Here is a 20,633-nt window from a genome sequence, read left to right as displayed (position 1 = left end):
AACTGTGTCCTTGTGAGGATGCTTGGAGGGGAGCTGGGTGAGGCTGGGTGGATGGTGGAGTGGGCGAGCTGAACATGCTGCTCAGGGTCTGCAGAGTGGCCACATTCTGGATTCAGGCAAATTGTCCACCTCGGGTATGACCAGTCCTCCCTGTGAGCACCAGGCCTGAGGAAGTAGTTCCATCACTCTGCCATCCAGAGGGCTGAAAACAGGAACTCTCACGTAACAGAAAACCCTGTTCTGGAGCAGAGGGCACCCAAGGTGTTTGCGGAACGCGGTTCGACCCCATGGGGATGTAAAATCCCAGGCCCCTGGGGCCACCCTGGGACAGGGTTTGCGGGTAGCTGGCTCAGGCTGTGATCACCGTAACTCCAGGTTGGAGATCAGGGATACAGCGAGGCCACCGCTGTCTCCCGTGTGCTAACAGAGACACTTTTGCACACGGCCTCACAGCAGCCACCCTGCCTCCATGCCAAGCATCCTCCCCCCGGGGCCTTCCTCTTCCCGATGGACCAAGGGTGAGTCCATTGTCAGAGGAGATGGACCATGGAGGTTTTTGGCAAATCTGGGCAGGTCCCCTTCAGGTCCAGGGAGAGATGGTGGCGCCTCCTTACTCAGACTGAGGTTGGGGTGGGCCCGCGCAGGCTCTGCCCTCTCCCTCCCTGCCCCAGTCCTCTCCTCCTGCCCTCCCCTCTCCTTTCCCTGTGTTCCCCACATCCCAGCTCCCTGTCCTGCCTCCTTCCTCCCTTCCCTCTCTGCCTTTCTTGTTCTCATTCCCTGCTGCCTCCTCTCCTTCCAGCCTCAGCGTGACAGCTGGGGCACCATTTGTGGTGGAGCTGGGAAAATGCTGGGATCACCCCCATCGGGGCGTCCAAGAGACCCCACTCTCTGGGTCCTGAGTAAGGAGGGACCCATCCTTCCTGGCACTGCCGTCCAGGCTTCCAGCCTGTGCCCCCAGCCGCTCCCTTGCGGCTGCCCCATGTCTGTCGCTCTGTCTGTCTGCATGTCCCTGGCCTGGCTGAGAGCAGCTCCCACACCATCAACTTCTACTTCGTCTCTGCTTCCTTTCAGGACCTTTTACCAATTTGAGGCTGCGTGGGACAGCTCCATGCACAACTCTCTCCTGCTGAACCGGGTCACCCCTTATCGAGAGAAAATCTACATGACGCTCTCCGCTTATATTGAGGCAAGGCACCTATGCCAGGGCACTCCACCAAAACCACCCAGCCCCTGAAGCTTGAGGTTCTTGTAAGCTCTGGACAACCCCAGATGACCCAGATGACTTCTCAAGTTCTCAAATCCCTGGGTTAAATTCATGTGCCTTTAAAAAAAAACAAAAACAAAAAAAACACTGGACTACAAGGTTGAATACATAAATCCATAAATCCATGTGCTTTTTTTTTTTTTTTTTTTTTTGAGACAGAGTCTCACTCTTGTTGCCCAGGCTGGAGTGCAATGGCGCAGTCTCACTGCAACCTCCGCTTCCCAGGTTCAAGTGATTCTCCTGCCTCAGCCTCCCAAGTAGCTGGAATTACAGGTGCCTGCCACCACGCCCAGCTAATTTTTGAATTTTTAGTAGAGACGGAGTTTTGCCATGTTGGCCAGGCTGTTCTCAAACTCCTGGCCTCAGGTGATCGACCCACCTCGGCCTCCCAAAGTGCTGGGATTACAGGCGTGAGCCACCGCGCCCATCCTCCATGTGCTTTTAATGGCAGTTAACTCACTCTGCTAAACTTGGTGTGTGGGTGTTGTCCTTGGGATGCAAGATGGTTGCAGCACCACCAGACATTGTGTCTGCATTCTGGCAGCACAAAAACAGAAGTGTCCCATCCCCACAGCACCCCCAGAGTCTGCAGTACATAAGCCGTGGCCAGACCTGGGCTGTGGCCTCCCTTCCAAGTGCAAGAGGCAACTGGAAGTGTGGGCGTTTCTTGCTGGTCATAGTAGTGAGGGAGAGGGAGGGTGGGGAGCAGTGGGTGGGGGCATCTGCAAGCACATCCCCTCTCTAGAGCTGAATTATTCCGGCTTCACATGGGGATGGTGTGACCATCTCACTGGATGGTGGTGAGGTTGCCGTGAGAAGGCGCTGGCAGAGCTCTTCCCAGCGAGTGCTTGGGACTCTTCAGCCCTGCACAGCAGCTGCCCCCACTTCAGGAAGACAAAGCTGTTCAGCAGTTAGCATGTCGTCCACCAGGAAGTCGTTTTCTGTGGCATTTGAGTTAAAATGCGCACATTCAAACAAGACCTGGTTTGATCCTCATAGACATTCCAGGGTCGGGGAGGGTGTCGCCCTAATTTTATGGTGAGGCAGCTGAGGCCCGAGCAGTGAGCCTGTGTCTGGGACCCTCGGGGTCCCCACACATGGAGACTGGTCCCTCAGGCAGCCCAGGGGTGGACAGAGCTGTGGCTGCCTGTCCCCAGTAGGGTTTGGCTCGAGGGCAGGAGCAGAGACTTTCTCCTGCCTGGGTCCAGGCCACACCTGAGGCCCTAGGAAGGCCCTGGGGCTGCCCGTCGGTGCTGGGCATTGTGCCCCCAGGAGAAGGCTGGAAGGGCACCTGGGCACTTGGGGTGTCCTTGTGCCTGAGCCCCACCCCCGCCTATCTCAGATGGAGAACTGCACCCAGCCGGCAGTTGTCACCAAGGACTTCTGCATGGTCTTCTATTCCCGCGACGCCAAGCTGCCAGCCTCGCGTTCCATCCGCAACCTCTTTGGCAGTGGGAGCCTTCGGGCCTCGGAGAGGTAAGCTCCCAGGGGTGAGGACCACATGGACTCCCACCCTTGTCTTGGTGCGGGCCAGGCAGGGCTCTGCCTGGCAGCAGTCCTTGGGCCACTCAGCAGCTCACCCTCTGTGAGGCCCGGCCACACTCCTGGCTGGCTCCCTGTGCTCAGTCCGCTCCCGCTCACCCTAGATGAAGACTCTGTGGAGGCCACGGTTCCTGCAGGGGACACCGACACCACTATGAGGGACTTGAGGGCCAACCTGCAGGGGATGGGAGGAGGGGCAGCCCCGGGATGTCCACCTGGGGCCTCCTGTGGGTGATCCTGGGGCCACACCATGCCCCCCGCCACCACTAGTGACCTTCTTCCCTGAGGACCACAGGAACCTGTGCCATAGGACTGCCCATAAGGCACTGAATGAGGAGCTGGATAAATGGGCAGTGGCTGGAAGGGGCTCTGGACACAGTTTCCCACAGGACCTGCTGGGTGGCTCTTCTTGGAGGCTGTCGGCACCTTGGGGAGCCAGACACCAAACACCAGGACCAGCCGTGCTTGCGTGCTGAACACGTCCCTGCATTCTTGGGGGTGGAGGAGAATGAGCCGGAATGTCAGGGCCCTGACAGCAGGGCCGCTGAGGCTACCGGGCACCCGTGGCCACCTTCAGTGGGTCTCCCCGTGGTCTGCCACATGGACCTGGTGTCCAGGTTCACACTGGGCACAGCTCGGAGGAAAGAGCTTGGGGGTCAGGACCCAGTGTCCTTGAGGGCTGGCTGTGGTAATTCTGGAGGTCACTCAGTAATTGTGGGATGCCACCGACCTGTCTGTGGGAGGGTGGCCAAGGTGCTCTCAGAATCTGTCCTGGGCACAGTGGGGCTGCTCTGTGGGGTATAGGGCCTGCGGGGCTCTTGACGCTCTGGAGGGACTGGAGATGCCAGTTGCTGTGCTTATGCTGCCTGTGTCTCCCTTGGGCTGGGACAGATTGGAGGCTGCTGTGGGGGCCTGGCCTCAGGTCACAGCCCCATGGACACCTGAGCAAGACCAGCCAATGCATCTTTTCTCTGGGGGCCGGAGGGAGTCTGGGATGAGGACTCTGAACAGAGGCTGCAGCTCAGGGACCTCGACACCCCTCCACCCCAGCCAGGCTGAATGCGCATTTGATAGTGGGGCAAGTCAGCAGCCAGGCTGGCTGTGGGTCCCCATTGCAGGGCCTGGTGACCGCATGTCACTCCTTCTACTCCCTGCAGTAACCGTGTGACTGGCGTGTACGAGCTCAGCCTGTGCCACGTGGCTGACGCGGGCAGCCCAGGTAGATATCTGCCCTGCTCTCACCGGGTGGGTTCCTGGCCTGCTCGACCTCTGCCCACTCAGGGTGACCACAGCGAAGCTGCCATTTGCAGGGGGATCCCTCACAGAACACAAGCACTCACCTTGTGGCTTCTGGAGTTGTTCTGAGATGGGACGAGAGCGAGGGAGGAGAGTCAGGCCTGCTGGCTTCCTTGGGTTCCCAGGGCACAGCCGAGATGGCCATGGGACCCCGGGCTGGATAACTTCCTATGGAGGAGGCCTGCATGGCTCTTTGGGCCCCAGGGTGGACCAAGGACCAGGGGAAGCTCATCATCACCCCAGAGGGGAGGCAGCTTCACAGATGGGCAGACCTCTAGGGTGGGTGGGAGGAGCAGCCACCCATCAGGTAGCGATGGAATGTCCGCGTCCCCCATGCAGGGATGCAGCGCCGGCGCCGCCGAGTCCTGGACACATCTGTGGCCTACGTCCGGGGCGAGGAGAACCTGGCAGGCTGGAGGCCCCGGAGTGACAGTCTCATTCTGGACCACCAGTGGGAGCTGGAGAAGCTGAGCCTTCTGCAGGAGGTGAGGCAGCCTCAGAGGACGAGGCCCAAACGGCGGTGTCCATGTGGCTTTGTCTGCAGAGCAAAAGCTGGAGAGGGCCCAGTGCCTGGTGCCTACTGGGGGGCAGCACAGCTGGTCGGGAGTCACAGCCACCTGCAGGAGGAGCATGTGATGCTCCAGTGTGCACTGCGGGGCTGCGTGGTGCATGACAGAAACATGGCCAGTGTAGTACAGAGGCATGCTCTGGAGTTAGCCAAGGAAGACTATCAGGCATATAGACAGAGGCCAGAAAGGGACCCGGAAGGAAAGTCGCAGGGCCAGGCTGCCCTCTGCGACTTTGATCAGGGAAACCAACATGCAGCACCTAGGCACTGCCTCGGGGCGAATGTGTGTGTGACACGTGACCCGTGACGTGTGAGATGCGTGAGGCCAGGGCTGTGCCCACCCCTCGGCCCTCTCCCGAGGCCTCCAGCACTGCAAGGCAGCAGAGCCCTGCCCCAGAACCTGGTGTGTGAGATGCATGTGTCTGAGAGGGAGCAGCTTGCTTGCTGGCCATGAAGGCGGCAGGGCTGGGGTGGGGGCTGAGTGCTGTCAGCCCCTGGGGTGCCAGGGTCTGTTTCCTCATTTCACAACTGAGGGCCATCAGTCTCCAGTCTTAGCCCAGGGGAGGGTGGGCTCTCCGGGGTCTGCCCAGAGGGTCATGCTGCTGCTGAGGCTGAGCCCAGCTCCGGAGGTCACCCCTGAGGTGCAGCAGGTAAGGCCTTGTGTCCTGTCTGAAGGTGGAGAAGACCAGGCACTACCTGCTCCTGCGGGAGAAGCTGGAGACCGCCCAGCGGCCTGTCCCGGAGGCACTGTCCCCGGCCTTCAGCGAGGACTCTGAGTCCCACGGTTCCTCCAGCGCCTCCTCCCCGCTCTCGGCTGAGGGCCGCCCATCACCCCTGGAGCCTCCCAACGAGAGGCAGCGGGAGCTGGCCGTCAAGGTGGGTCCAGCTGGTGGGCAGTACACCCGTAGCCCCAGGCCCTCAAGGGCCCTGAGTCATTTCTGGGCAACTCCAGCAACCCAGCTTTGCCCATGGCTGCTCTGGTTAGCACCACCAGGAGCTAGGAGCTTGAGGGGTCCCTAGGGTCCCCTTGCCCGCTGACTGCACCCCACCTGCACTGAAAGTTGGGTGCCTTTTGCAGTCTCCCTTCCCAAGCGATGGTTCACTGTCTCTTGAATACCTGTGCTGATGGGGAGCTTACCACTTCCACCTACAAGTGGCTCTTTTGGCGGCTGAACAGGCCTCTGGGAAGGCCTCCCGCACTGGAGGCAGCACTGCCTCTGGCCTCACACCAGGCCCTGAGCCAGAGCCTGACCCTGGGAGACTTCCTGGGCTCACCCGATGACCTGGGTGGGGTGGAGGTGCTGCCCACCTTGACCCGCTGTGCTCTGGCGTCGGAACCCACCTGTGTCTGGGGAGGGGTGGGTAGAAGAGCCTGCAAGGCTGTCTGAGCAGGGTCGCGGGGTCCTGGCCCCTGACCACGCGTGTGCTCTGTCCACAGTGCTTGCGCCTGCTCACGCACACATTCAACAGAGAGTACACACATAGCCACGTCTGCGTCAGTGCCAGCGAGAGCAAGGTAGGTGTGGAGGGGCTGCACCAGGCTGTCCTGCAGGGCTCGGGCTCCCATAGGCAGTGGTCCCCGAGGAAAACTCCCATTCCGTGTGGGAAAAGGCAGTTAAGAGTTTCCTAGGAACACGTCTCAGTGCAGAGGGACACCTCATACCTAAGTGGCTAGTTTCCCTGGGTAGGCCTGGGGTCTATGGGAGGTAGGGACGTGAGTGAGGGGCCGGGTGGGTCCTGTGGCCTGGGACTCACCCACACGCTCGCAGGCTTCTGCTGTCTTCCTGGCCCCCACCCTGTCTGGCCATCACCCTGTGGCCTCTGGCCCAGTCAGTCAAGCCCCCACTTGGCTGTCCCTCCTCCTCCTGGGACCAACCCCACCCCTGTAGCCTGGGAAGCTGCTGCTGTGCTGCATCATGCATGGAGCTCCAGCCCCGGCCCATGGCCTTCCTTGCCCCCGTGGCATCACCCAGCGCCACCTCACGCTGGCATGGGCAAGAGGCAGCAGGGCAGAGCTTACCCAGCCCACTCCTCGAGGCGTTGGCAGGGTGGCTGCTTGGGTCAGGCCAGAGCCTGAAGTGATGGGAGGGGCCAACCAGGGGCCGCAGGGGCTGGAGGGGGCCAGGGGTCTTGAGCTGGCCAACTTTGAGCCAAGCCTGCTGGTAGGAGGGGTGGGTGCCCTAAGCAGCAGGTGTGGGGTAAGCGCAGGCACAGGGAGCAGTGCCCGCAGAGGCCGGAGAACCCTCTTCCCTGTGTTCCCTGAAAAAGGCCTTCTCTCCTCCGCAGCTCTCCGAGATGTCTGTCACCCTGCTCCGGGACCCGTCGATGTCCCCTCTAGGGGCGGCTACTCTCACCCCCTCCTCCACTTGCCCCTCTCTGGTTGAAGGGCGGTACGGTGCCACTGACCTGAGGTGAGTGAGCTCCAGGCTCTCGGAGTGGCTTCCGGCGCCACGGCTGACCCATGACCATGGCCATGAGTCGGGCACAGAGAGCACGGAGCGGGGGGCCCCAATGGCTGAGGGTCTCGGAGTGGCCACAGGCTGAGGGAAGGGCCTAGAGGAGTGGAGTCCGTGGCCCTCTCAGAGGGCGCCTGTGCCCCGCCAGCTCCATCCGAGTGCGTGTGTTCTCTTCCCTGAAGACCAGAAATGGGTGGAAAACAAGCTAACGCTCCCTTTTCCTGAGACAGTGCTTATAAAATAATGGAAAAAGAAAAGGTTACGAAAGAGGGCGTGAGAGCCGTTAGGGTCAGTATTGCGGAGAGAACACCTGGCCCCTGCAGGTCCGCATTTGGAAGAGACCCCGTGTGAACCCCTTATGTACGAATCATAAGCAGGCAGATGGTTTTCACTCTTGTTTTAAAGTGCCTTAAGGGTTCCAGAATTTCATTTAAAAAAGAAAGACAGTGGCATCAGCTGGCCTTGTCTTCTGCAGGCCTCCTTGACCACCAGGTCGAGTCGCGTGGGGCCTGTCCCATGTGGGGGGCCCATGCGGGAGGCCAGCGGCACCCTCTGCTCCAGTGGCTCCGTAGAACCTCATGTCACCTTCAGTCTAGTTGTGGAGATAAAGAAATGCTGGACTTGCTTTCACAGGGTGGAGGTGGGGGCAGGAGAGCCACTGGGAGAAGGGCGTGGAGTGGGGCACAGGCTCCCTGGCTGGGCCCCGAGGTTCCTGGGGGACCCTCCCCACCAAGCCCAGCACTTCCTGGAATCGGGCACAAGCTTGGCTGTCCTGTTGGACGGGCCCCGGGAGCTCCCACTGTGGGCACAGCTGGAGAGACCCCGCAAAGGTGCCCTACTGCGGCTCTGAGGAGGGTGAAGCCTGGGGGAAGACGGCCCCAGGCCCAGGGAGGCCTGCAGTGTGCAGCACTTCCCTCTGCTTCCCAGGACCCCACAACCCTGCTCCCGGCCAGCCAGCCCAGAGCCCGAGCTGCTGCCAGAGGCCGACTCCAAGAAGCTCCCTTCCCCTGCCCGGGCAACAGAGACAGACAAGGAACCCCAGCGCCTGCTGGTCCCTGACATCCAGGAGATCCGAGTCAGGTGTGTGGGGCTTCCCTGGAAAGCACCGCCATCAGCTCGCTCTATGTTGACAGGGGACAGGCAGGCCACCCTGATCCCCATACTGGGGGCACAGGGACCCTCATACCTGGGAAGACAGACAGGTTGCCTGACGCCCATACTGGAGGTTCAGGCAGGCTGCCCCTGACCTACATGGAGGGGCAGCTCCTTGCTGAGAGGTCAGGCAGGGCCCTGTGACCCACATTCCTAGGCTGGGAACCAGCACAGAGCACAGGGGAGTGGGTGGGGTCAGAGCCAAGGCCCAGGTGGGGAACTCGTGGTCACTGGGCACTGTGTGACAGCCTTGCAGCAACTTTAGCTTATTTCTTTAAGTTTTTCCATTTTATGGTGGGGAAACTGAGTCCCAGAGCTGGCTTGGTGATCTGGTCTCCAGCCTCCTGGGTTGGGGTTCTGCCAGGTGCCCTTCGATGCCTCGACCCACTTTCTGGCTGGGGAGGTGGGTGGCACTGCTGCGTCCCAGCTCTGGGTGGTGGACGGTGAGTGCCCGAGTCAGCCACTGCCCCCACCGAGGGCCCCAGCGAGCAGCTCTCTCTGCCCTCAGCCCGATCGTCTCCAAGAAGGGGTACCTGCACTTCCTGGAGCCGCACACGTCGGGCTGGGCCAGGCGCTTTGTGGTGGTACGGCGCCCCTATGCCTACATGTACAACAGCGACAAGGACGCCGTGGAGCGGTTCGTGCTCAACCTGGCCACTGCCCAGGTGGAGTACAGCGAGGACCAGCAGGCTATGCTTAAGGTGCGGCTGGACCCGGCTCAGGCTCGGGCACCAGGAACCCTAGCAGGGCAGGAGCTGAGCCACCGTCCTCTGCAGCCCTTCGTCGGAGCAGAAGGCCTATCTTCTCACCCCAGACTCCATCCTGTTCCACAGAGACCAGGCTCAGGGACTCAGCCTCAGGGATCCTCTGTCCTTGCCCCAGGCCTCTCTGCCTGCCCATGGGGCGCATGTTCCTGGTGACAGCTAGTGGGGATGGGCTCCGGTCAGGGCAAGCATTAGTATTCTCCTGTGTGATGGCCACAGCCATGTCCCTTCCTCCGGAGTCACCCAAGGTGGGTGGCATCAGCCCTGCAGGAATGGGAAAGCCACAGGGCTCAAAGGAGCCCTCCTGCCCCCACTCTGCCCAACCCTCCAGCTGGAATGGCCCTGGACAAGTTCAGGAGCCTGGACTCGTCAGGCTGGCTGGAGAAGAAGTTTCTCTGAGCCATCTGGAGGTGGCCCCAGTGTCTACGAGATGGTGTTTTGATTCCCTGTGGTGGGAGTGGGTGGTGTGAACCCACATCTGGACCAGCAGCCCAGCCAGGGTTCCAGGGAGCAGGGAGCATGAGGGGCAGGCATGCCCCATAGGGATGCAGAGCAGTGGTGAGGGTGTCCTGGGACCACCGGCCGCAGATGCGTCCAGAAGGCAGTCACAGCCCTGGCTGGGTCAGCCTTCCCCTCTGTGTCCCCTCCGTGTCCCCTCCCTGGGACTTTCCTGGTGGTGCCCCTCCCCTGCCTGCATGGGCCCTGGGGAGCAGGAGGGTGGTGTGCTGACCACGGGGCCTGGCACCTCCTCACCAGCAGCCTCCCTCTGCAGACACCCAACACATTCGCGGTGTGCACGGAACACCGCGGCATCCTGCTGCAGGCCGCCAGCGACAAGGACATGCATGACTGGCTGTATGCCTTCAACCCCCTCCTGGCTGGGACTATACGGTAGGGCTGCCTGAAGGGCGAGGTTGCTGCCATGGGGGTCCTGCCCTCAACTGGCTCCTGGCCAGGACCATTTGGTAGGACCCTGCTGCAGGACGAGACTGCTCTCCCAGGGGTCCTGCCCTCAATCCCCTCCTGGCGGGGACCATTCAGTAGGGCCGGCTGCAGGGTGCGGTTGCTCTGCCAGGGGTCCTGCCCGCAAGGCCACCTGGGGAAGCAGTGCGGCCAGGGAAAGGCGGTGCAGCCTGCCCTTGCTTGTGTGGGCTGGGGATGCCCTTAGGGCTGTCAATGCTCCCTCTGAGTCGTGGCTTCTTGTGGAGTGGTAAATCCCAGGCCATACTTTCAAATTTGCATCCTAACCCAGTGGCCCTGGCATGGGGAAACCGTGTGCCCTTGGGCAGGCTGTGGAAGGAGCTGGTCCCTCCCACAGTAGGGATGTGAAAAGCAGGGTGCAGGAGGGGACGGGTGGGCTGAGTCCTACACATCAGAAGCAGAGATTCAGTCCCTTCCCCAGGTGATGAGGGAACCAGCAGGGACATGGGGTCTGTGGCTGCCCCTCACGGCTGCCTGCCTGTGGAGGGCACGGTGGATATAGCCTGCAGGTGCTCCTGGCCTGACCATGCCGCCTCTCCCAACTCTCCTGCAGGTCCAAGCTCTCCAGAAGGAGGTCTGCCCAGATGCGGGTCTGAACCTGAGCCCTCCCATGACAGCCGGCAGGCCCAACCCATCCCCACCCTCATCCTCGTCTGTTCTGTCACCTGCCGCCCGGCCCCTCTCCTGCCAGACAGCCCACGACCGGGTCGACCCCCCAGGGGACGCCTATGCCAGGCCCGGGGACCTGTGCCACATGACCAGCTGTGCTCCCAGCAGAGGCTGCGCGTGTCAGTTCTTCTTGCAGAATGTGCTTTGGTGGAACAAGCTGGGAGAGGCTGGGGGCGCCAAGGGCACAGGTTACGGGGGTTCTTGCTGCCGTTCTAATATTTTTTTAAGCATAGACAGACTTATAATTAATATACGTTAGTGACATTGAATCAGTCAACTCGGAAATTAACTATAAGACTTGTTCTATTTATAAGTATTTATTTCTAATGCCTCCACATAGCCCTGTAATATTCAGATGGAACCCCCAACCACCTCCACCCCATTTGTTCCCACTTGTGTCTCCCAAGCCTGCTAGGGACAGGCAGGGCAGGGACAGCCACCTTGGAAGGCCACAGTGAGGAGCTGTCTGGACCAGTGGGGCACCTTGGGGCTAGCACACGGGTGCATCGCCTGGGCCCCAGGCTTCTCCATATCCACATGAGTCCTGGGTGTATGTGTGGGAGGGTGGGGGAGTGTCTTTGGTGCCTGAAGTCTGCACAGCATGGAGGGTGGTGTGAGTTCCTCTGGTGGGAGGTAGAACGTACATCTCTTCTGGGCGGCCACCTGAGATGTGACTCTAAGAAGAGTTCCAGCAGCTTCCCCCAGGAAAGAGTGAGGGGTGACACTCGGCTCTGGCTCTGAGATGAGGCAGACGGCACCCAGGCTGTGATCTGTCCTGGGCGGGGACCGGGAGGGAGTGGGGTCAGGATCACCTGCCAGTGTGCAGACTATGGGGCTGTGTGCTGTCCCTGGACCATCAGGGCAGGGTGGTGGGTTGAGACCAGGAAGTCAGGGAAGGTCGGAATTCAGGGTGACGGTCTAGGTGTCGAGGGCTGTGGTGCAGCCTCTTCAGCTGCGGTGAGAAATGGAGTGAGCTCGAGGTAGCTTCTGGGAAGAAATTCTGCCATTAGCAGGTTTCTTGCAAAGACTTTCCTCTCTTTGTTCCCAGGGCAGAGAGTTTCTGTGAGTCCCATTGAGAAAATCCCATGGGGTGGGGTATCCTGGTCAGTCGGCAGTGGAGAGTGGCTGGTTCGGTGGTTATTGTCTTCAAGAAGCTCTTCCCTTCTGCATCTGCGGTGTCCCTTTGTTCTTGTCCCATTTCACCCCCTCTGCAGACACCAATGTCCGAGGGCCACCCAGGACAGGACGGGGGTCAGCCCCAAGCTGAGAGTCTGGTCATAGGAGTCACGTCCAGAGGCCTAGGGAGGTTTTAGGGCCCTCCCCACCCACACGCAGAGGTTGATTTTGTCTCTTTTTAGCTCAAGGAAAGACAGTAGCCAAGCAACAGAGCCCCTCTCCCGCCGTGGCCCGTGGGAGCAGTTACATCGGGTCTGGCGCTCCAGACCTAGGGCCCAGCACTTTCATCAGATCCTGCCTCCTGGAGTGGGGGAGATGCAGCATGCCACTGGTTCTGAGGCCCCTACTCTCCCAGGCTGTCCCACATGATGCTGACATGAGCCTCAGAGACCCCAATCCCATGCCTGAGGGAGAGACAGCGGCTCAGGAGTTGGGGAGCATGGGCCTTCTACACCACATGGGAGGGCTCTGGCGTGAGGTATTCCTTCAGGAAGGTTGTTCAGGCCCCTGAAGTTCCATCTCGGAGAGTGGGGTGCAGGGCAGGCAGCCAGGACCCATGCTGGCTGCAGTCTCTGTGGCTGCCTGCCTGGGCCAGCCTGTTTGGGAGCTGGGACTGTGGACTTGCCTTTTCGTACCTGGGCTCAGGTGCGGTGTGGCCACCGCCGCCCTCATCCCCTGCCTGGGAGGCTCTCCCAGGGGCTGATGGGGGGTTTCTGTGAGGGAGAATCAGGGCTCGGGAAGCCACGTCTGGGAAGGCAGGACACAGGACACAGCAGCTTTCTTTGGATATCTCCCAGGTGAGGACTCATATCCCAGAATAAAATTCAGAAGCCAGGTGGCCTGTGCTCCCCATGGGTGTCCTCTGGAGGCAGTGGGCCAAGACGCAGAGAGGAGAGGATGCAGAACAGCTTCTTGCAGAAGCACCTGCTCCAGCATCCAGGGCTGCCTGGAGGCAGGAAGGAGAGGCAGGGGCAGAACACACTGGTCTGAGATGAGTGGGAGCCCCACGGGCCCCAGGCAGGCTAGAGGAGGCGCAGGCCCTGCCACGGCCAACTCAGGTCAGCCAGCCTGAGGCTGCGGCCTCCAAAGGGTCTGGGCGCGCCCCCCAGGTCGCAGGTGTCTGAGGCCAGCCAACCTGCAGAGCACTAGCGGCATGAGTGGGCTGAGAGGAGGTGCCTGGGAGCTGCCTAAATTCAGAAGCCTCCACTGCCATGGAGACTGCCTGGCTGTGTCCTCTCAGCCAGGTGCCGTGTTGGCCTTGGCTAGGACCCAGAGCCACGCTGCAGCCTCCGCCGACTCCCTCCTTCCAGGCCTGCTCTAGTGAGGAGTGCCTAAGCCAGGACCCAGAAACTCAGAGTTGATGGTGAGAGAAGGCCGCCTGAGTCAGGACACCTGGCTTCTTGAAAGTTCGCTCTGCCAGAAACCACCTAGGGATCGCGTTAGCTGCATTCCTTGAGCTCCCCAGGAGTCGGTTTCCACATCTGTGAGGTGGAGGGCTGGTGTGGAGGTGCTCACGGGGTGCGGTGCTCAGGAGACAGCCAGGCCTAGCATGGCTGCTGCTTCCTGCTAAATGGGGAAGGTAAGACAGATCTGGAAAGCCGTCTCCCTCAGATGGTTTCATTTAATGCTTTAAACTGCCAAGTCTGGGGGCTTGTTTTGGTTTGGGGGCAGCCATCCTCCACCAGAAAGGGGGAGCTCCTTCCACTGTGGCTCCAGATAGAGGGGGATGCCAGGCTCCAGGCTGACCAGCACTCGGGCTCTGATGGGACATGGCCAGTGCCTAGGGGTGCCAAGTCCAAGGCCTCCCACTGGGAGTCATCGCTCGGAAGATGCCAATGTTTCACTCGCCGGCTGCACAGGCACAAACTCCCCCACCCAGGATGGCTGTGATGAGGTGGCCCTCCCTGTCAACCCTGGTCCCTGAAGTCTCCGGCACCTGGGGCCCTGGTGGGGCTGATGTCACAGGTGTTTACTGTGCTGCTGCACTGGTCTTATGCCAGCCTCACCCGTGTGGGGACCACGGAAGGCACACTCCCTTACCCCGGTGCCGGGCCGTGCGGTCCCCTAGATGGACAGCAGCTGTGGCGACCTGCGTTTCTCCCTGGGCCTGTGCTTCCTGTAGTTAGTCCGTCCCCTGGTTCCCCTGTGGCTCAGAGGCCGCGTCCCTGGCTTGTACATATGTGATTGCTGTGGGCACACCCCAGACCCCATGTCATAGCTGCCGTCCCGACGTCACGACGCCCGTCCCGATGTCTTACACCCGAGTGTTAGCCCTAGGCTCCTGTACTGTGTGTGCACTTGAGGCTCTGTCCAATTAAGAAATAAACGTGGCTCTTACCCAACACACTCCCGTGGGCTCTGCTGTGGCTTTTTTTGCGTGTTAGGTGTGTTGGGGGGCCCCGGAAAATGGTTGTAGGTGCATGCATCCAGCGTGGTCCAGAGACTGTGCCCCTCCCCCAGTGATGAGGCAGGGAGGGGCTGGCTTTCGAGGTGGGCATGGGGAGGTGGTGGGGAAGGCGTCGAAGACTGAGTGTACGCAGCGTGCTGGTCTTGGAGGATCAACCTCCACCTGCCTCCCTCCGTGACCGGCTGCACCCCTGTGAACCAGCCCCAGGCGCCTCTCCAGGGACACAGCACCTACCACCCTCATACCAGGCCACTGCACCCATCCCAGGCAGCCTCTGGGGCTTGGACCCTTCAGAGTCTCTAGTCCATGGGGTCTGTGCCTGGGCCCAGATCCTCAGAGCCTCCTGGAGTTCCAGAGGCCGCGCCATTGCACACGAGGGCCTTAGTCTTCTCCAAGGCATGGCAGGAGTTTGGGGACCAGTGTCACACTGATGGCTGATGGGAGGATGGGGTGACAGCCTTGCACTTTGGGGGACTCTGGGCAGGGCCCCCAATCCTTAGGAGCCCCCAGGCCCTCCAGAGGTGAGTGGCTTTATGTCACAGGTGACAGCCATCTCCAGGACATTGAGTGAGGGTGGCACCTGCTCGGAAGGCAACGCCTCTCAGTGGGCCTGGGAGGTGGACCCTGCTGGCCGGCACGGGGCTCTGGGGCCTTGTGTGGGGCCACCCTCTGGCTACAGGTGGGAGGGGCTGTGTCAGGGCTGACATAGATACCGTTCAACCCGTGCGGACTCCTCCTGTCTGAGAGGTCGTAGCCTTCCAGTCCTGAGATTATAGACTTAGAACTTTTTGCCAGCTGGGTGAAGGGCACATACAGTTCCTCTCTGTGCTGTTTTTTTTTTTTTTTTTTTTATAACTTCTTGTGAGCCTACCATTATTTTAAAATGAAAAAGAAAAAACTTTTTATTCATCGGATTTTCTAGTTTCTGTACAATGAATTTGTGTTACTGTATAATTCTTTTAAAAATTAAGAGTGAGAAGCAAATCAAACCAGAATTCTGTGACTGGGCAGAATCATAGCAGCCTCCTCACTGGTTGAGGAGGATAAATGAGTTAGCTTTGGAAAAGGCTTAGGACGGGACCTGACACAGACTAAGTGCTGTAGAAGGTTTCTGTTTTTTAAAACAATGAATGAACCTAACAAAATTAACATTAAGTAACAAGTGGCTGTGCCTTCCAGTGTTAAGAAGAAACCTGTCGCCACCTCTGCTTCCACCTGACCTTGTTCGTGGGGCCCCAGGGATGACACGTATCATCCGAAGGTTCTGGAAGACCAGGGAGTAGAACCAGGAGTGTGGGCTGAGTGGCGCTGGGCTTCCGTGGTTGGTGCCTTCCACCAGCAGTGTGACCGGGCTCTGGGACTGGGACCACTTCTGTGTCCAGGGCAGTGCTAAGCTGGGCATGGTCATCCTGTGCCCTGTGGGGCCTGGTTCACATTCCCCAGCTGCATCCTCTCCTGGCTGGGATGGTCCTTCTGTCCACATTGGTGCCTCAGTGCAGCCCTGGCTGGTGGTTCTCTGAGGCCTGGGAGCCATTCAGACCCTTTTGATGCCTGCAAGTCTCTGCTGCCATCCAGCGAGGGCTGGTGGCACAGTTGACTCACACGGACAGACAGACTCACGTCTTAACTCAGCAGATGGCCACTGTCACTCCTGCACAGGCGGTGGTCCTTTAGGGGTGTCGACTAAAGCTTTCACAGCCTCCAGGATGTGTAGAGGGCAGAAAAGCCTGGAAGCCCCAGCCTTGAGGACAGAGTCCACCCCTGTGCAGACAGCCAGTGATAACCCCAACCCGGTCCCCAGGGAGAGGTGGCCTGTAATGCACCTGGCTCCCTTCTGCTCCAGCCTCCTGCCCATCTTGACACCTCCTGCTACTGCCCCAAAACCTGACTCGGCCCAGGGCCCCTCCTATGTCCCCTGTGAGCTGGAGTCTGAATGCTGAATCCAGGCTCTGGGGAGGCTCCCTAGCTCCCCACCTGTGCGGCAGATCCTGAAACTGAGACCCTGACCCTAAGATGGTTCCAGAACCCTGGGCTGAACCTCGCTGGCCCATCCAGCCTGTGCTCTCCTCTCCCCAAGACCTTAAGGCTGGCTCCATGGAGCCTGGAGCAGACCAAGCCACATTGTGGGTGTCTGGAGGCTCACGTGTCCACTGGACGCATTGTGTCTCTGGGGAGCTGAGCCCCGGCCTTGGGGACACCCGGACAGGATCCAGCAGATTCCTCATCCTACTGGGGTGACACCCATTGGCCAGCTAGACCCAACTGGACCCAGGGCCAGAGGGGCGCAGGCATGTCCTGCCTACAGTCCAGGGCGCAGGAGGCAGGGACTTAACCCGTCACCTCCGCGGCCTTCTCCTCTCCCTACCAACCACCACTTGGAGCCCGCCAGGCCCCCAGCGAGGAGATCTTGACTTTGTAGGTGTGTGGGGTGTCAGAGGATCCTACTGCACAGCAAATGGTATTTCCCAAGAAGAATTCCCATGAGCTGCCCTCTTCCCCCTAGTGTGGGCTTCCAGGACCTGGCCCGAGAGCACCCACCAGCTTCCTGCCTGCTCTGCACTCCACACCTTCCTCCTCTCATGTGTGGTGTGAAATGGTGCTTTCCTGATTCTTCCAAACTGTACTTTCCAGTACAGTAAACAACAGAGCGACATGGGTCCTTACACATAAAACCGTGCTCTTATCCTACTTTTGGGGACAAAGTCGTAGCTGGAATTACTGTGTGGGAGTTCATATAAATTCAAATGTGCATCTTACATGTGTGTGTGGGTCTGTGTGTGGCATGCATGTGCACACGTGTGCACACACACACACACGGCTTCTGAACATAATGCCCATCATCCTCTCACTGCATGTCTGAGTCTCTTTAGTCTTCCCCATTTGACAGGTGGCAAGTGGCACCTTATCATTTTTCAATTTTATTTATTAGTGTTGCTAGATTATTTTCATGTGTTTATATATATATATATGTATGTATGTATGTATGTATGTATTTATTTATTTATTTATTTATTTTTGAGATGGAGTCTCACTCTGCTGCCCAGGCTGGAGTGTAGTGGTGCAATCTTGGCTCACTGCAACCTCTGCCTCCAGGGTTTAAGTGATTCTCCTGCCTCAGCCTCCCGAGTAACTGGGATTACAGGTGCCTGCCCCCACACCTGGCTATTTTTTGTATTTTTAGTAGAGACAGAGTTTCACCATGTTGGCCAGGATGGTCTTGATTGAACTCCTGACCTCAAGTGATCCACCCACCTCGGCCTCCCAAAGTGCTGGGATTATAGGCGTGAGCCACCGTGCCCAGCCAGATTATTTTTATTTCTTTTGTGACTTGCCTATTATGTCTCTGGCCAAATTTTCCTCTTAATTTGCAGTCAATTACACATATATCAGAAAGCTCATTCCTTTGTCATATGTTTTAATTTTCTAACTTTGTAATTTGTCTTTCTGTTTTGGTAATATTTTATTTTGCCTTATAAAATTATGTTTAATATCTTTTAAAGTCAAATATAGTTTATTTTTCAAAATTTCTAACCTTGGGCATTGTGCAGAAAAGAATTAGCCCAACAGGCTTGCACCTGCTACTCTTTAAATGTCTGCTGCGAGGTGGAGCCTCAGACGGCTTCTGGGAACTTGGCACTTGAACTGTTCCCTGGATGACAATGAGGGTTCACTGTGCCCAGACTGTACAAATACTATAGCCCTTGATGCACTTTCCTTCTGAGTCTGGAGTTTGGTGTGTTCCAGGCAGGGCATGGCCAGCTTCCGGTCAACACCACAGGCACTGAGTCCCTACTGAGCTCCCCAATGGGGAGCCCTTAATATGGATGGCCATGCAGTGTTGCTGGGAATGAAACACGTCCTGTGTTACTCTGTGGGGAGAGAGGCCTTGGAAGCACAAGCCTGGTTTCCTTCACACCATGCCCCATGCCTTTTCCACCCCATGCTTTTTCCGTTCACAGATGTGGTTTCAGAGCCTTTTGCCATAACCAGTCTCAGCCACAGCACCACTGTATGCTAGATCCTGTGCATCCTCCTAGAAAGTCTCTGAACCAGGGATGACCTTGAGGACTTCATGATACAAGAACACACTTTGAAACTCCTTTCCCATTCATTTCACTTATCTCTAATAGTGATTTCATTTATGTCATCAAATAACCTATCTCGCATGATATGACCACGTAGAGTTTACTCTGGGAATGAAGAGGTCACTTCATATCAAGAAATCTATTAATAAAATCCATCATATCAATAGAGCTAAGAAAAAATGGCCATCACCACAGATGCAGAAAAGCTAGGAACAGAGCAGAACGGCACGCTAGCATCACCACAGTTCGATGGGTTTTGGAATTACTAGCTAATTTCTTTACACAAGAGAAAGTAATCAGAGGGATAAAAACAGAGAAGGAAATGTAAAAATTATCTCTTTTGCAGATGATAGAATTATATATCTGGAAATCCCAAAAGAATCCATGGGAAAACCACAAATAGCCTGAATTTGAATTTGGAGGGTCAATATGAAGATATGATAGATTTCATTTTTCTTTAAAAAATACACATTTCCTAGTTCCATTTATTGAAAAGGCCTAGAAACAACAACCAGCTCCTTAGCAGTGACACATTCCTAGAACCGAGACTGTATTGTCTAAATAGAACTTCTCTCTAACACTGGGAGAAATCGCTAGTTTCAGAGCAGGGATGAGAATTGCACAAGATTATCATGAAAATCTTTTCAACAAAAACATTATCACACTTTAAGGGTTTTGCCAATAGGACCCAGAGTCATTGTCAGACTTCAAGGGTTGTGTCAAAAGGACCCAGGGTCCAACTTAGAGGCTCCCACTGGCCTAAGATGGGACAACTTGAACATCAGTAAGGCTAATAAATGTGATGACTGAAACACATGTGATATGGTTTGGCCCTGTGTGCCCATCCAGATCTCATCTTGTAGCTCCCATGATTCCCACATGTCATGGGAGGGACCCAGTGGGAGATGATTGAATAATGGGGGCGGATCTTTCCTGCACCGTTCTCATGATAGTGAATGGGTCTCACGAGAGCTGATGGTTTTAAAACACAGGAGTTGCCCTACACAACCTCTCTTTTTGTCTGCTGCCATCCATGTAAGATGTGACTAGCTCCTCCTTGCCTTCTGCCATGATTTTGAGGCCTCCCCAGCTATGTGGAGCTGTAAGTCCAATAAACCTCTTTCTTTTGTAAATTGGTCAGTCACAGGTATGTCCTTATCAACAACATGAAAACAAACTAATACAACATGTAATATGATTACATCTATTGGTTTATAATGACAATTAAAAAATAGTAAAAAAAAAATAGCTCAAAATAGCTCACTGGTAACCATCAGAGGATGCAACTCATTTCAGAAACAAGTAAATCAGGAAAAAGAAACAAGCATTATCCTGTCTTCCCTTAGAAACTGTACCTAAGCATGGCCAGGTAGCCGAGGAGCAGAGGTTTGTCTTTGCAGAAGTATTTTTCCTATAAAGGAAGAGAGAAGGTCATCCTAAAACCCCATGGCTGTGTAATCCCCAACACATGAGCAAATGAATGAATGAATGCGGCTAGGCAGTGACATCACCAAAGACACAGCAGGGCAAAATCTACCTCTGGATGGAACGGCACAAGCCCACCTGAGGGGTGGTTTACAAAAACCTGGCGCTGAAGCTGATCACGTGTCCAGATCCGGCTGTAAGAAACACGGGGGAGATAGGCTATGCCAACAGACACTGCGGGACGCCTGCATTGAAACCCAGACGTGGGAGACTTCACTCACAAACGACCTCTGCTCTTCACCAGATAAATTACAAGATGAGAAGGTGAGGGAAATAGGTTAAAAGAAATTTAAGAGACCTCATGTGGATCCTAAATTTTTAAAAAGTTAACAACATTAGGTGAGTGCCTTGGGTGCGTAAAGAGCTTCGAAGTCATGAAGCTCATCCTTACAGTAAGAAAAGCTGACAAACCTGAAAATCAGTGTTTTCTTTCACCGATCGAAGCTTTGAGCTTGCAGGGCATAATGCCACCCCAAACTCTGAAGAGACAGCACAGAGTCTCAGTGGAGACTGGCACCCTGGAGCAGAAGCTGCTGGAGCCGCTGCTGGCAGGAGGCCATAGATGGCAGTTCTAGCAAATTGCTGGAGGCTGTGTGTGGACCAGCTGGAGAGAGAGAGGGTCCTGCACCCCAGGCTGGGGGGACGCTCATGTGCTCATGGGTTTTACTACCATGAACCCCACCAAGTTCTCACAGAGAAGAGCAAAGAAAAATCCCCTCATGTTCCCATCAGGGGGAGGGGCAGAGTAATCATCTTGAAACATGACGAGAACTTCCTCCACAGCAAAG

At 57.1% G+C, this 20,633-nt stretch overlaps 1 protein-coding gene across 7 annotated transcripts in view; it reads left to right on the top strand.

The window, feature by feature from the left end:
• Positions 1 to 14,214, top strand: part of KIF1A (kinesin family member 1A) — a 112,986-nt gene extending 98,772 nt beyond the window's left edge. For all 7 annotated transcript variants that reach the window (XM_030804224.1, XM_030804222.1, XM_030804221.1 and 4 more), the window contains 11 exons: positions 1,072 to 1,186; positions 2,607 to 2,740; positions 3,964 to 4,025; positions 4,442 to 4,587; positions 5,346 to 5,546; positions 6,109 to 6,186; positions 6,957 to 7,081; positions 8,054 to 8,206; positions 8,787 to 8,979; positions 9,815 to 9,933; positions 10,577 to 14,214. In XM_030804224.1, coding sequence (XP_030660084.1) covers positions 1,072 to 1,186; positions 2,607 to 2,740; positions 3,964 to 4,025; positions 4,442 to 4,587; positions 5,346 to 5,546; positions 6,109 to 6,186; positions 6,957 to 7,081; positions 8,054 to 8,206; positions 8,787 to 8,979; positions 9,815 to 9,933; positions 10,577 to 10,619 — 1,369 coding nt within the window. In that variant the 3' untranslated portion in view covers positions 10,620 to 14,214. The remainder of the gene's footprint in view (positions 1 to 1,071; positions 1,187 to 2,606; positions 2,741 to 3,963; positions 4,026 to 4,441; positions 4,588 to 5,345; positions 5,547 to 6,108; positions 6,187 to 6,956; positions 7,082 to 8,053; positions 8,207 to 8,786; positions 8,980 to 9,814; positions 9,934 to 10,576) is intronic.
• The last annotated feature ends 6,419 nt before the right edge of the window (positions 14,215 to 20,633 follow it).

Source organism: Nomascus leucogenys, chromosome 22a, assembly GCF_006542625.1.
Source record: "Nomascus leucogenys isolate Asia chromosome 22a, Asia_NLE_v1, whole genome shotgun sequence".
NCBI lineage: Eukaryota > Metazoa > Chordata > Mammalia > Primates > Hylobatidae > Nomascus > Nomascus leucogenys.
This window is presented reverse-complemented; position numbering and strand designations above follow the sequence as displayed.